The 13721-nt window shown below is 45.8% G+C and overlaps 1 protein-coding gene across 1 annotated transcript; it reads left to right on the forward strand.

The window, feature by feature from the left end:
* The first annotated feature begins 2467 nt into the window (after positions 1-2467).
* BANF2 (BANF family member 2) lies at positions 2468-10712 on the forward strand. Its single transcript, XM_032419768.1, has 2 exons — positions 2468-3012; positions 10566-10712. Exons 1-2 carry the CDS (start codon positions 2887-2889, stop codon positions 10710-10712), a joined length of 273 nt encoding a protein of 90 aa, XP_032275659.1. The 5' UTR covers positions 2468-2886.
* Positions 10713-13721: the final 3009 nt, after the last annotated feature.

Below are 13721 nucleotides of genomic sequence, written 5' to 3' on the forward strand. Positions count from 1 at the left end.
GGGATGCTACAATAAGCAAACCTCAAATGTGGATTGGCTGAGAAGAGGTATTCACATGAAGAACAACAGGATGTCCACCTAAACTAGGAAGACGCTGATCCTGGGCTAGCAAAATGGCTGATTCTCCCTGTTTAACCCCAGGATACAGACCCTATGTGTAGGGAGATAGGACATTTGGAGAGATATGGTGGGAAATACTTAGGATGTTGGCTACCTCTGGCAGTCTTTGTTAAGGTCCTAGGAGACTCAGTGTACCTGGGTGGCCCAGTCGGTTAAGCGTCTGCCTCCGGCTCAGGTCATGATCCCAGGATCCTGGGATCGAGCCCTGCGTTGGGCTCCCTGCTCCGCAGGGAGCCTGCTTCTCCCTCTCCCTCTGCTCCTTCCTGCCCTGCTCGTGCTCTCTCAAATAAATAAATAAAATCTTTAAAAAAAAAAAAGGTCCTAGGAGACTCAAATTTAGGAGGAGGGTAGCCCATCTGAAAATGGGGAGGAATAAAAACACAGCTTTGCTGAGAGAGGGCCTTTCTGCCTGTGGCCTGCCAGCTGAAGTGACTGGACTTTGATGAGCAAGCCCTGCTGGGTCAGAAAAGCTGATGTAACTTGCTAAAGTTAGAACACAGGCAGCAAATCAGGTGGCTTAGCAAGAGAAAAGATCAGGGCCCTGGATAAACAGTGTCCCCAGGTCCCAGGTCTCTATGGAGCATCTTGTCTTAGGTACCTCAAGCTTGATGAAGGGGACAGCTCACTCACTGCGAACATGGAGCTAGGATATAGCTGGGGGGTAGGGAGCCAACGTGGGGTACCTTCACGTCAGAGGTGAAGGAAGGTGCCACTAATCTGGGGAGTAGGGCAGTGGGCAAGGCACAGAGCCCTGTTGCCAGCTCAAGGATTCTGACCTGAGACCAAATCCAGCTTGAACTACCAGCCCACAGACTTGAATAGAAGAAATCCAGGAGATTCTTAAGGATGCTGACTTGCCAAAGAAAGGGGCCAACCAATGCCTGAAATTGCCTGAAATTGCCCATTCCTCGGGGCAACCCCTGAACTTGTACCAACCAGAAGTGTGTTGTTAAAGCAATGACTCTCCTTGAAAGACACACGCCCACTCAAATGTTGGCGAGGCAGCAGACGGGGCAGCTACACCCAAACGCAGAGCTGGGGGCCACCATCTCGGCTGACTAAGGCACTTGCTTTACCAGCATGGCAAGGAATCTCCAATATTTCCTCAAGACTGCATGTACTGTTGGCCAATGACACCTGAATGTGTTTCCCATGGTCCCCTTCTCCAAATGGAGAATTCCCCTTCTGGAAATTCTTATTGCAGATAGCCTGGGGTTTTTTCCCCTCACTATTGACTATGTTGATGGTGGTGAAGTTCAGAATTCAATTCATAGGTTACCATCCCATGAGTTGCTACTTCCAGACATGATGGAGAATATGATGCATCTTCCAGAAAATAGGAACTTGAATCTGAATCCAGTAACTGGATGAGTCATAGGGCTTCACCCATTGGGGGAGGAGGTGAGTCTACATTAGCCAAGTGTGGGTATTTCTGATGATTATGTAATGGAAGAAAAATGTACAGATATTGGGTCACCAAAGGGGTGGACGATAGTGGGGTATTATGGTTACTGTTTAACACTCATCTCCCCTTCTCCAGATAATAATCCTGATTTTGTTCAGGTAACTATGCTTGATCTCACAGCTTATATGGTTTAAAGAAAGCTAACTCCCCTCCCAGATCTAGGACTGGAGTGTACTGCCAACACTAAGCTCACACTGGTAACCCTATGCAGACCTTCAGGACTGGATGAGGCTCTGCTTAGAATGCCTCAGAGACATGTTCTTTCTCTTTCCTTCTTCTTCTGGGGTGCAGTGTTGGGGAATATGAGTCCTAAAGCAGCCATTTCCCTGCCATGAGGGGAACCAATTGAGACCGAAGCCAACACAAGGAGGAAAAGTTGAAAGAATCAGAGAAAATGGAGTTGTGGCCTTGATTGTACCATACCCATCCTTACCCTTGGGCTTTTGAGTTATATAATGTCTTCTTTGATAGTTGATCCAGTTGAAGAGTTTTCTGTTACGTGTCACTAAACAACCAACTATGACAGAGTGTGATAAAAGCTAAAATAAAAATATGAAAAAGTGTTGGTAGTAAAGAGAGAAGGTGGGTTAATTAGCTAAGAGAAGCAACGATTTCTTTTTTTTGCCTTTAAGACAACTTTATTGAGAAATCTTGGACCTAAAGAAATTGTTTATATTAAGGTGCACAATTTGATTGACATACACACACTGAAAAGATCACCACGATCAAGATAACAACTGATCCGTCAGTTCTATATAGGTATCCTTTTGTGTATGCGTGTGTAGTAAGACGTAATTTAAGATCTACCCTCTTAGAAGTCTTCAAGTACACAATACATTATTGTTAACTATTATTACCGTGCTGTATACCAGATGTCCAGAATTTATTCATTCCATGTAACTAAACCTTTGTAACTTTTGACCAACATATCCCCATTTCTCCAACCACAATTCTGCTCCTAAGAAGCAGTGTTTCTTTAAGCACTGACGGCAGGAAGAGTAGCAGAGAGAAACCCATCACAGTTCTTAGCATCAAACGCACCCCTTTGGTGGAGTTTACTGGACTCATCCAGGGCCATCATTGTACATTTCTCAGTCCATCCAGGCAGGAATGGATGTGTTGAGGTCTTCAGTGCAGGGCACTGCCCATGACATCTCAAAGTCCTCAATAAATATTGAGTGGTGGGAGGAAGTCTGCCATCTGTTGCCCCCGTCCCTCGGCAGGGAAGTCCCCCAGCGTCCTCTCTCCCTGTGAGCAGCCAGCCACCTCCTAACCCTGTTCTCCCACCGCTGTTACAGAAGATGGATCATATGTCTCCCAGGCTGAGAGCCTTCCTCTCTGAACCCATCGGAGAAAAGGATGTTGCCTGGGTGGACGGGATCAGCCGTGAGCTTGCAGTCAATTTGGTCACCAAAGGTTTCAACAAGGTAACTCATTTTTTTCTTATTGCCCCAACTTCGCTCCCCGACCTCTCTTCCCCGAGCCCTGCCAGATGGCTGCTGCTGCTATGTGTCCCTGCAAGGGGCCATCACAGAGCAAAGCTGCCACTTGGCAGAGTGCCACTTGCTTCAGCGTCACTGACCCCTCATGCTTGGGCAGCCTCAAGGGCCAGTAGATGATGGGCAAATTGAATGGCTTGGCTCAGAGCAGCTGGGCCGGGCATGATTCACTTGGTGTTCAAACACCCAGAGGTCAACAGAAGTGAGCCAGCCACCCGAGTCTGGGGCTGCGCCGTCAGGATGGATGATTTGCACGTACTTCCCACCTCCATGAAGAGACTTGTGGGGTCTTGCCTGCCCCACCAGGGCACCAGCTTGGCAATGGCAGGTGGAGTAACAGCAGACTGGGGTCTACACCAGAGTAAGAGGATATGAGTTGTTCTAAGATGTCACTCACAGCCCAAGAATGGCCTCAAGGGTATCCAGTGGAATCGGAACATTCTTTTCTATGTAATTATTTGTTTTTATGGTGCTCTTAAAGCTGCTTGGAATTTTAGGAGAGAATGGGAGATGATCCCGAGGAGAACCCAAAGAGAGTGAGCACATACAGAGGCAGATGGGAATTCACGTGGAGCATTGCGCGCTCAGTTAAGAGATTTTGCCCACAGCTACTGCTGCTCATTCCCTTCAGTTTCTCATGTCAGTCTATACCACTGCGCAGGAAGATGTTGCAGAAACGCCCGACAAGGCTGGGAACTGTTGCACACACGGCTGATAACAGTTTGGTGTGCACCTGCACCGTGCACGCCTGTTTCCAGGGGGCCTCTGAACTAGTGGGCCTCTGGTTTTCTGGTCAACACGTTGCTTATACCAGTTGTGAAATATTCTGAATATCACCCCAATCTACTGGCCCATTTAATATCCACTAGGTGGTATTGCCAGGAAGCTGGAGCTCCACCATTGAGGTGGATTGGATTCTTTCCTCCCAGATAAAGGAGATGGGACCCTTCCCAAGCAGGTAGTGAAGTAAGCAAAGTCTGGTTAGGGAAGACATTTTAAATTAAAAATTCCTTTTTGAAAGAAATGATTGTCCCTTTTTCTTTTCTATTGCGGTGTAATGCACCAACATTGATATGAAGGGTTCAGCTCAGTGAATTTTTACATATATATACATACATACACACACACACTCATGGAGGCACCCCCCAGATTCAGTGATTGGATACCTCCAGAATGCCCGATGATCCCCTTGTGTCTCTCCCCCATCAATGCCATCCCCCACTCTCAGAGATACCCATTATTCTGGCTTCTACCCCCTTTGATTTAATGGGTTGTGGGTTTTTTTGCTGTTGTTCAGCCAGACTCAGCATTTTAAAAATATTTTTATTCACATACAGTGAATTTCACCTTTTTTAGTACACAGTTCTGCAAGGTTTGACGAATGCATGCAGTCATGAAGCCACCACAATCAAGACACAGAACAGTCCCACACTTCAAAATGCTCCTCTGTGCCCTTCATATTCCCCACCCACAGCCCCTGACAACCACTGATTTATTTTCTGTCCCTATAGTTTTGTCTTTTCCAGCCTGTGTTTTAAATGAGGATTACAGGTGGGGCAGTAGGCACGTTTAAGATAAAGGAATGAATGAATAATGGGTAAATTTCAGGCATCCCAGAACTTGCTGCACAGAATCAGGGCTGTAGGGAAGAAGAAATCGTTTGCCTGGGTGTGGCCAGGATCCTCTTATGCTCACGACCTCCTGGTGAGCACGGTGACCAACACACCACTTCCAGGCCCTACTCATTCCTAGGGTCACTAATTCCAAACACTAACGTAGGAGATTTCACCTTTCTCCTTTGCTCTGAGCCCCTCACGCACCTGCGAATGAGATGAGGGTCGCTATCTCCACTTCATAAAGGAGAGGACAGAGGCTCCTGGGAGTTAGTGCCTTGATCAAGGTCCTGAGTGAGGACAAGAATGGCGGTAGATTGTGTTGTCACAAACCACACAGGAAGATCTGGGTCCCGGTGGTTACCACGGCAGGGAGAGAGCTTACCCTGGGATTCAGTGTTGAGACTCTGTTTCAGGGCTGGAGCCTGGCTGGGCCTGTAAAAGGATCCAGGAGACCTGATGTGGTACCTATAAAGGTGAACAGGTGCTTCTGGGTGAGGACCAGTCAGTGGCTGGGGCCAGCAGGAAGAGCCTCCAGGGCAGGCAGATCCTATAGGGAAGGGGTTTCAGATTTAGCATATATTTTTTTATTAATTATTATTATTTTTAGCATATTTTTAGGCTTTTATTTTTAGAGCAGTTTTAGGTTCACAGCAAAATTAAGCAGAAGATGCAGAGATTTCTCATGTACCCCCTGTCCCCCCCCACATGTACATCCTCTCTCATGAGCCACACCCCCACCAGAGTGGTACATCTGTAACCATCAAAGAACTTACGTTGGCACATCGTAATCACCTAGGGTTCATAGCTTATATTAGGGTTCACTCGCAGAGTTTCTATAGGTTTGGGCAAATGTATAATGACACATATCCCCCATTATAGTAACGTACAGAGCTGTTTCACTGCCCTAGAATCCTCTGAGCTCCTGGATTTTTATACCCTGCCTGCAAGAGACCTTAGGGAGGGACACCTGTCTGGGTCTCATGCTATCCTTTGCTGGCCTCTGCTGGGGTCTAGCTGTCCCCTCCCCCAGCTATGCCATGACTTTTAAAACTATTGATTCTTCTATGGATTCACCCAAGTCTCTTCAGGACTTTGACAGTCAAAAATTTAGCTGAATTCTCTCTGAGGTATTTTGTGCCCACTCTTCTCCCAGGTGGTCAGCCTTGGCAGATCTAGATCTCTGAGAATCTAGATCTCTGCTATCTGATACTGTGGCCACTGGCCATTTGTATCTGCGGAGCACCTATCTGAATAATGCTTTAATGCTATGCATGTAAAGTACACACTGTGATTTTATTTTAAAGATTTAGAATTTTAAAGTACCCCACCCAATGCAAAGTATCTCATCAATAGTTTTTTACTGATTACATGTTGAAATGATATTTGTGAAATATGGGAGAAAATGAAGCATATTATCAGAACTAATTTCACCTGTTTCATCCCCCCCACATTTTTCCTGTGGCTACTAGAAAATTAAAAATTGTGTATGTGGCTGGCTCACATTAAACTTCTACTGGACAGTGCTGATCTAGATTTAACAGCAGAAGGGCCGAAAGGGACAAAGGAATGACCGGGAAAGGAAAATATGTTGGTGCACAAGACGCTCAAGAGGCTTTCGATGGCCTGGCTCTAGCTCTGTCTTATATTCCCCACCCCCACCCACTCCATACCCAAGCCACAGTGTCCATGAATCACAAACACAGACGGGACCACCTGCCCGCAGGCCTCTCTTGAAATGGACATTCACCCACTTCAGGACCCCATTCACAACGGACCTTCTCTGGGAAGAATGCCTTCCTTCTGCCCGCCTACCCCAGCCTGATAAGCTCGTGCTTCTGAACACTGAGTATTCAATAGGACCCCTTGCTGTGACATCTGTACTGTTGACTATTCTTTCCACACATGGCCTGAGTACCCACACTCATTATGCTAGAGAGGCACAGCTTGCCTTTGGGGCTCTCCCACGTCTCCTGTGAAGCACAGGAGGGTTCTACGTCTTTGTACTCCTCTTCTCCCTATGAAAACCTGGCTCAGGGATGAGTGAATTTCCAGGCACTCAGTAAATTCAGGAACTTTGAGCAGTGCCCTATGGGGCGGGTGCATTACTCGGCAGATCACCCTGAAGTTATCCAACAGTGAGGAAGTAAGTTTACCAGCCCAGAGAATCTGGTTTGGTTCAATGTTCTTTGAAGACACTATAAAGTCCTATCCTTGAGCCTGAATCTTCCTCCAGAAAGATACTTGGAAGATCAGTAAGGGGTATATGTATGGGTGCCCACCTGCTCCCTAAGGCTCTCCTAACAGCAGAACTTGTGCATGATGTTTGCTACATGTCAGGCTCTGTCCTCAGTGCATTATTTATATTTCATTGAAGCATCAGAAAATCCTATAAGGTATACTATTTCACCTTTGTTTTACCAATGGGGAAACAGAGGCACAGAGCATGACCTGCTCAAAGTCACTCGGGGTGAGAGAGGTGAAATTTGCATCTGGGCAGACAGTCTCTGGGGGTGGGGGGTAGTCCTGCAGAGGCCCCCCACTGCCTGATGTCTGGGCCCTGCAAGGAGTCAGTTATGGAAGTTTGGGGTTACCCTGCGTAGGGTTGCCAGATAAAATACAGGGACCTGCTCCATTAAATCTGAATTTTAGTCAAACAAATAATTTTTTAGTGTAAGTATATCCCAGGGAGGCATGGAGAAGAAAGAAGAAGGGGCAAGCCCTGCTTTGGATCGAACATTCGCACTAAGACAAGGAGTTTTAAACCAGAAATGACCGAGAGGTACTGGATTTTCAAGATTGTCACTGGCTACCAGTGGCCATGAAGGCTGAAGAGCCAAAACCTGGTTAGAGAAAAAGAGAGTTGTTGATCCCCCAATGAAGTCTTGTGGCCACGTAAATGCATTCACTCTAGGCTCCAAGGAGCTGGCGTTGCAGGCAGAGGTGAGAGAGAAGCCTGAGAATCAGCGAGGGCCAAGACCACGGATGTGTTTGCAAAGGTCAGGTGACAGAAGGTACACTTGTGGGGAGCATTGCATAACCTGCAGGGTGTCAAATCACTATGTTGTACACCTGAAACAAACGTGTGTCAACTTTGCTCAAATAAAAAAACAGTTAACGAAAGAAAAGAAAAGGCCAGGTGTCACAGTGAAGATGGAAGATTTTCATTGGCATGGACTAGGACCAGCCACCTAGCATGAGATGAAGATATGAGGCCCCTTGTTCCCCTATACTGAGGACTTCAAGACGGCCACAGCAAAGCATTAAACCAAGGGCGGGGCTTCTGTCCAAGGTGGTGGGACTAGGCCATGTCTGCTCAATGTTCCCGTGTCTCTGCGTCACCCTCCCCACAGCCAGATTTTTGTGAGCTTTGGTCACTTTCTGGAGCCAGTGGAGAAACAGAACAGGCTTTGGGCAGAGCGGTGATGGGGACCATGATGATGGCTAACTTTTCCTCCCCACCCCTGGAGGGTGGCAGAGCGAGTGGACGAGGGACAGTCAGTGGCAACTTGGTTCCAGAGGCCACGAGAAGAGGCCCTTCTTCCTGCAGCGTTCCTGGAAAATTTGCCTGTGGTCCTACATGGCATGCGTTCCCTGGCTTCCCAGATGCTGAGGCTGGTGGGGATACGGAGGCTCTGATCGCCCGACCAGCTGATGCCAACAGCGGGGCCTCCAAAAGGGCAGAGGCCGCCATAGGTGTGAGGCCAGATGTGGACAGTCGGGATGGGCAAACATGGGGCTCAGGAAAACAAGGGTCAACCTCTTCTATTCTCAGTGATTCCATCTGGAGAATGGGACGGGGTTAAAACGTGCCAGGGGTCTGGAGCCCATCAAAGGTCCTCAAGCGCCATTACTATTATCATTATTATTACTATTATTTATCATCTTCACTAATGTTCTTTCTCCCTGGACAGAGCTCCTTGTTCCTTGATCCTGTCATTCACCTCTGCACCCCACCCCCCACACCCACTGCAGCACCTGGCTCAATTAACATTCAATAGATGTTCATTTTTTTTAAATGTTGAATTAAAAGGCATCTCCCTAAAATCACCACTGAAGATACAAGGATATGAGATCGTTCTAAGCAATAATATGGCTTTTCTAAAAAGATGATTCAAGTAGCAGTTGAAAATGACCATGACATCCTGGCTGTTTTTTTAATCTTTTCAACAACAGGACCATGACTAAAAATAAGAAACCCCAAGTTCCAACAGCTTGGGTACATTTTACAACTGCAATTCAGCTTTTATTTAATTTCTTAAAAAAAAAAAAAAAATGTTCCCTTTGGTTCAGATGAAGTTTGCTTTGTTTTATGTAACTGAAAGTAAATAGACAGCAGCAGGTTTTCCTGGAGAAGGCCCAGGACGGCAAGCGTGGACACTGGTTCTCATTCATTCCAGGCTGGAGAGCCCCCAAACGAGCCACGAATGACGGGCGTTTATGTGACCTTAAATCTCCAGGCTTCACCATTGAGCGGCTCAGTCAATTTGTGGCCACTCGGTCTTGGGCGTCCCTTTCTCCATGTAGTCCTTGCTCCTTGTCAATAATCACGTGATAAAATTATAAAGAGATTAGTGAAAAGTTGTAGAATAGTAGTTAGAAAATGAGAGAATGCCGAAGAGCTATCAGTCCTGGTGTACTTAATATTAATTACGTGCGTTTTTCATGCACACAGACTTTTCAGAAGGGAAGGATGGGCAAGGTTTATCGTGTTTTACATTCTGTGCTCCTTCCACAGGCTAAGCATTCCAGGACAAATAAGGAATTTGCATTTTCCTGACGTTTTCACACTGAATCTACTTAATTCAGTTTGCAAGGTGGGGCAGGGCATGTTGTGTGCCTTCAGGCGATGCAGAAACTGAGACCCTGTTTCTTGGGGTCCTCACTTCATGTTAAGTGAGTTGCCCAAGGTCACACAGCTGGTTTGCAAGAACAGATTGGTGCCAAGATGCCCTTCATCTACCAGTCCCACGTGCAGTGGTTCTTGGTCAAAGGAGCGTTCGTGGCAATGTCTGGAGGGGACATGTGGCAATGTCTGGAGGCGGTTATGACTGTCACAATTTGGGGGGCTGGGGGACTGCTCCTACATCTAGTGGGTAGAGACTGGGGATGGTGCTAAACTTGCTGCAATGCACAGGACAGTCCCCAACCCACCCCAACAGCACAAAATTATCCACAATGTCAACAGCGAAGAGAGTTAGAAACTCTGCAAGATGGATTGAGAAAGTGATGGGGTGGGGAGCATCTCTGATTCTTCTTTATGTGTGCATGCATGTGTGCGTGCGTGCGTGTGTCTGTGTTAAAAAGAAATACTAGGGGCACCTGGCTGGCTCAGTTGGTGGAGTGTGCAACTCTTGATCTTGGGATTGTAAGTTTGAGCTCCATGTTGGATGGAGAAATTACTTTTTTAAGAAAAGAGAGAGAGAGAGAGAGAAATACTAGATCAGAGGCCAGAAGGGAGTATGCTTTCACTACTCAAAATGTCCCTGGACCAGCATCAGCTGGGGACATGTTGGAAATGCAGACTTTCAGGCCCCCCTCCAGACTTAGTGAGTCAGAACCTCCCTTTTAACAAGGTCCCAGGTGATATATGTGCTCATTAAAGTTGAGAAAGACAGGTTCTGGTTTACCCCAGGCTGAACATCCCCCCAAACCCGACCCAAGAGATATGCATTTCACTTGGCCTCACATCTCACCAAGGGCCGGTCCCAGAATCCCCATCGCCCAGGTGCTGTCACTGTCCCTCAAACCTGACCTGGGCCCCTTCCTTCGATTTTTACGAGGGTCCTGGTGTTGGAGAAGAGCACCTCTGGGTTGGTTTATTATAACCTTTCCCGTTTTTCTCCCTACCTCTCCCCTGCCCCACAGGCCTACATCCTGTTGGGACAATTCCTTCTGATGCACAAGAACGAAGCGGAGTTTCAGAAGTGGCTCATCTGCTGTTGTGGTGCCACTGAGTGTGAGGCCCAGGAGAGTTCTCATTGTCTGAAGGAGTGGTGCTCCTGCTTCCTATAGACACACACCTCCTGGCTCTGACCCCTGGGTAAACGGCACACTCTGTACTGGCACCCAGGCTTGGAGTCATTATTTTTGTGTTTAACTTGAAGGATACACGTTCATTATACAAAGTCATGCACGAATATAAAAGAGGACAGACAAAAGACAAATGATCCCCAAATTCACCCACCCAAAAACCACTGTCATTCACCTCCCATGAACATCATGCCAAGTATCTCAGCATAAATTTATATAAAAGAATCTTTTATTCTAAGGTGGGGATTAAGTTTTAAGCCAGTGTATTGGTTATCTATTGCTGCATGACCCATGAACCCAAAGCATAGCGGCTTCAAACAAACAATTTTACCTCACATAGTTTCTTAGGGTCAGGAACTGAGAGTGGCTTAGCTGGGTGGTTCTGTCTCTGGGTCTCCCATGAGGTTGCAAACTGGCAGCTGGGCAGCAGTCATCTGAAGGTTTGACTGGGGCTGGAGGCTCCACTTCAAGGCGTTGCACTCATGTAGCTGTTGACTGGAGGCCTCAGCTGCTCTTTACATGGGCCTCTCCATAGGGCTACACATGGCATGGCATCTAGCTTCCCCCAAAGTGGCTGACCCAAGAGGGAGTAAGAGAGCAAGCAGGAAGCCACAGTGCCTTTTACGAACCAGTCTCTGACTCACACTGTATCACTTCTGCCTTCTTCTATTTTTAGAAGCAAGTCATTAAGTCCTCAAGAGAAAAGAACTAAACTTCCTTGAAATGGCAACTAATATGGCAGACATATTTTTAAGAACATCATAGTCAGGTTTCTGAGGTATAAGTTATATTCAGTAAAACTTGCCCTTTTTAGGTATAGTAGTTCTATGACTTCTGACAAATGCATTGTCCTATGACCACCTTCAGAATCAAGACGGAGAACACTTTCAATGCCCCAAAGAGTTCCCTAATGCCCTCCTGTATTCATCCCAGTGCCACTCCCCAGCCCTTGCCAACCAATGATCTGGTTTTTGTCCTTATAGTTTTGACATTTCCAGAAAGCCAAATAAATGTAATCACACACTAATGTAGCCTTTTAAGAGTGACTTCTTTCACTTAGCATAATTCAGTTGAGGTGAATCCATTATACAGGCTTTATAATTTCAAAAAAATGTTGGCACATGTTGTTGGTGACTGGCACCGTATCCTGTTGGCATTCACTGTTCTAATAGAGCCCAGTAACTTCCCTTAGCAAGCTCCTGAATAGCCTCTGCCAGCAGGGTTCTCTGGTTGCAGGAGTGGGGATTCGACCATGCACAGGGAGTTAACACCCAGTCGCAGGTGGAAATTGATGGCTAAATGCCTCAGCTTCCTTGTGCTTTGGGTGGGACAGCTCTGAGGTGGTATCTTCCCTGCGGGGTTGAGCCCAGCTGCCCACAGTGGCCCCTTACCCTTTTAACACCCCCAGACATTTGCTTTCTTCTCCTCCCACTCTACTATCAGGGTTTCCTGGGATCACCCCTCTAGGAAATATTCAATTTTAGTTTCAGTCAGGTTCAAGAAGAACCCAACTTAAGACAAAAGTGTTAGAATTTAATTTTATTTCAAGAGAAGAAAAAAAGTGGAACTGAGAATTATTGAACTTCATTGAATTTTTTTCTTCATTACTTGATATAGTCCTTTCTAAATCAATTTCTTCCAAGTGTAAAGAATAATATGGGAAAAACAATAAGAGAGAGGTTAGTATCATTAGGTATATTTTAAACTCTGTTTTTCAATATTAGATGGTATGAATTCCCATTTTAAAAAAAAGAAACAAGAGTAAAAAGAAATTAGCACTCTTATTCCTCTCATTTTTTTAAAAATTGGCTTTAGTATTATTTTTAACTTGTCAAGGTTTATAGCGTTTACATGCTTCCCATAAGCTTAATCCCTGCAGTTGTTTAGTCTTAGTTGTATATTTAAGAGCTTATCATCAATCCTTGTTGGTATAATTATTTTATACCCAGCTTTGTCACTCCCAAATTCTTTGTTTTGATACATCTCTCTGTTGGTTGAGTTGGATGATTATATTAGTCAGAATAGGTCAGATTATGCTGTTGTAACAAACAATCCCCCAAAGCTCAGTGATTTAGCCAGCAAATGTTGATTTCTGTCTTAGGCTTCATATCTAGTATATGCCATCAGGAGAGCTCTGTCCATTGTAATCACTCAAAGTTAGGTAGATGGAAATTCTCTTTCAATACATGCTTGGGGTGCCTGGCTGACTCAGTCAGAAGAGCATGTGACTCTTGATCTTGGGGTCATGAGTTTGAGCCCCATGTTGGGTTTAGAGATTACTTAACTAAATAAAACTTAAAAAAAAAAAGTTTCCATGAATACCACAGCAGTGGCAAGGTGCCATGGTGAATTACACACTGTATTTCAAAGCCTCTACACAGAGTGATATATTCCACTTATGCTCACATTTCACTGTGAACAAAGCAACATTTGTTCACATTTCATTGTGAACAAAACAACAAAGCAAATTACATGGTCATACCTAACTTCAAAGAGTCAAGGACTCTTCTGAACTCAGAAGAAGCAGAAATTTTTGGTGACCGCACTAATCAAGACCGCAGTCATCAACTTGGTTCAATGCTTTTTTCCTGGATGCTTCACAGGTGTTACATTTCCTAAGTTCATAATATGATTGGGATATTTCCATTGGGGTCTGTTTAACTCTTTCTAGCTCTGCTTCTCTAGTTGTCCTCAAGGAGAGCCAACTGGCTGGCCCAAAGATTTAAATAGCTCCATCTCCCGAGGTCTCAGGTTCTGACCATCCAGAGCCCTTCCCTTGCTCCCTCCTGTACAGCCCATCCTTGGATTAATTCCCTACTGAGATAGGCATGAGATTTAGAAGTCACTCATTTTCTTTTCTTAAGATTTTATTTATTTATTTTAGAGAGAAAGAGAGCATGTGCATGCACGTGCAAATGTGGGGGGGGGGTGGGCAGCGGGGGAGAGGGAAAGAATCTGAAGTAGACTCCACACTGAGCACCTGAGCCTAAA

The sequence above is a fragment of the Phoca vitulina genome, unplaced genomic scaffold (genome assembly GCF_004348235.1).
Source record: "Phoca vitulina isolate PV1807 unplaced genomic scaffold, GSC_HSeal_1.0 scaffold22, whole genome shotgun sequence".
Lineage (NCBI taxonomy): Eukaryota > Metazoa > Chordata > Mammalia > Carnivora > Phocidae > Phoca > Phoca vitulina.

Bases quoted from the DNA above. Each gene is read 5' to 3' on its own strand.
- BANF2 (XM_032419768.1), top strand. From the start codon at position 2,887: ATGGATCATATGTCTCCCAGGCTGAGAGCCTTCCTCTCTGAACCCATC. The intron at 3,013-10,565 runs GTAACTCATTTT...CCTGCCCCACAG, and splicing joins TCACCAAAGGTTTCAACAAG to GCCTACATCCTGTTGGGACA.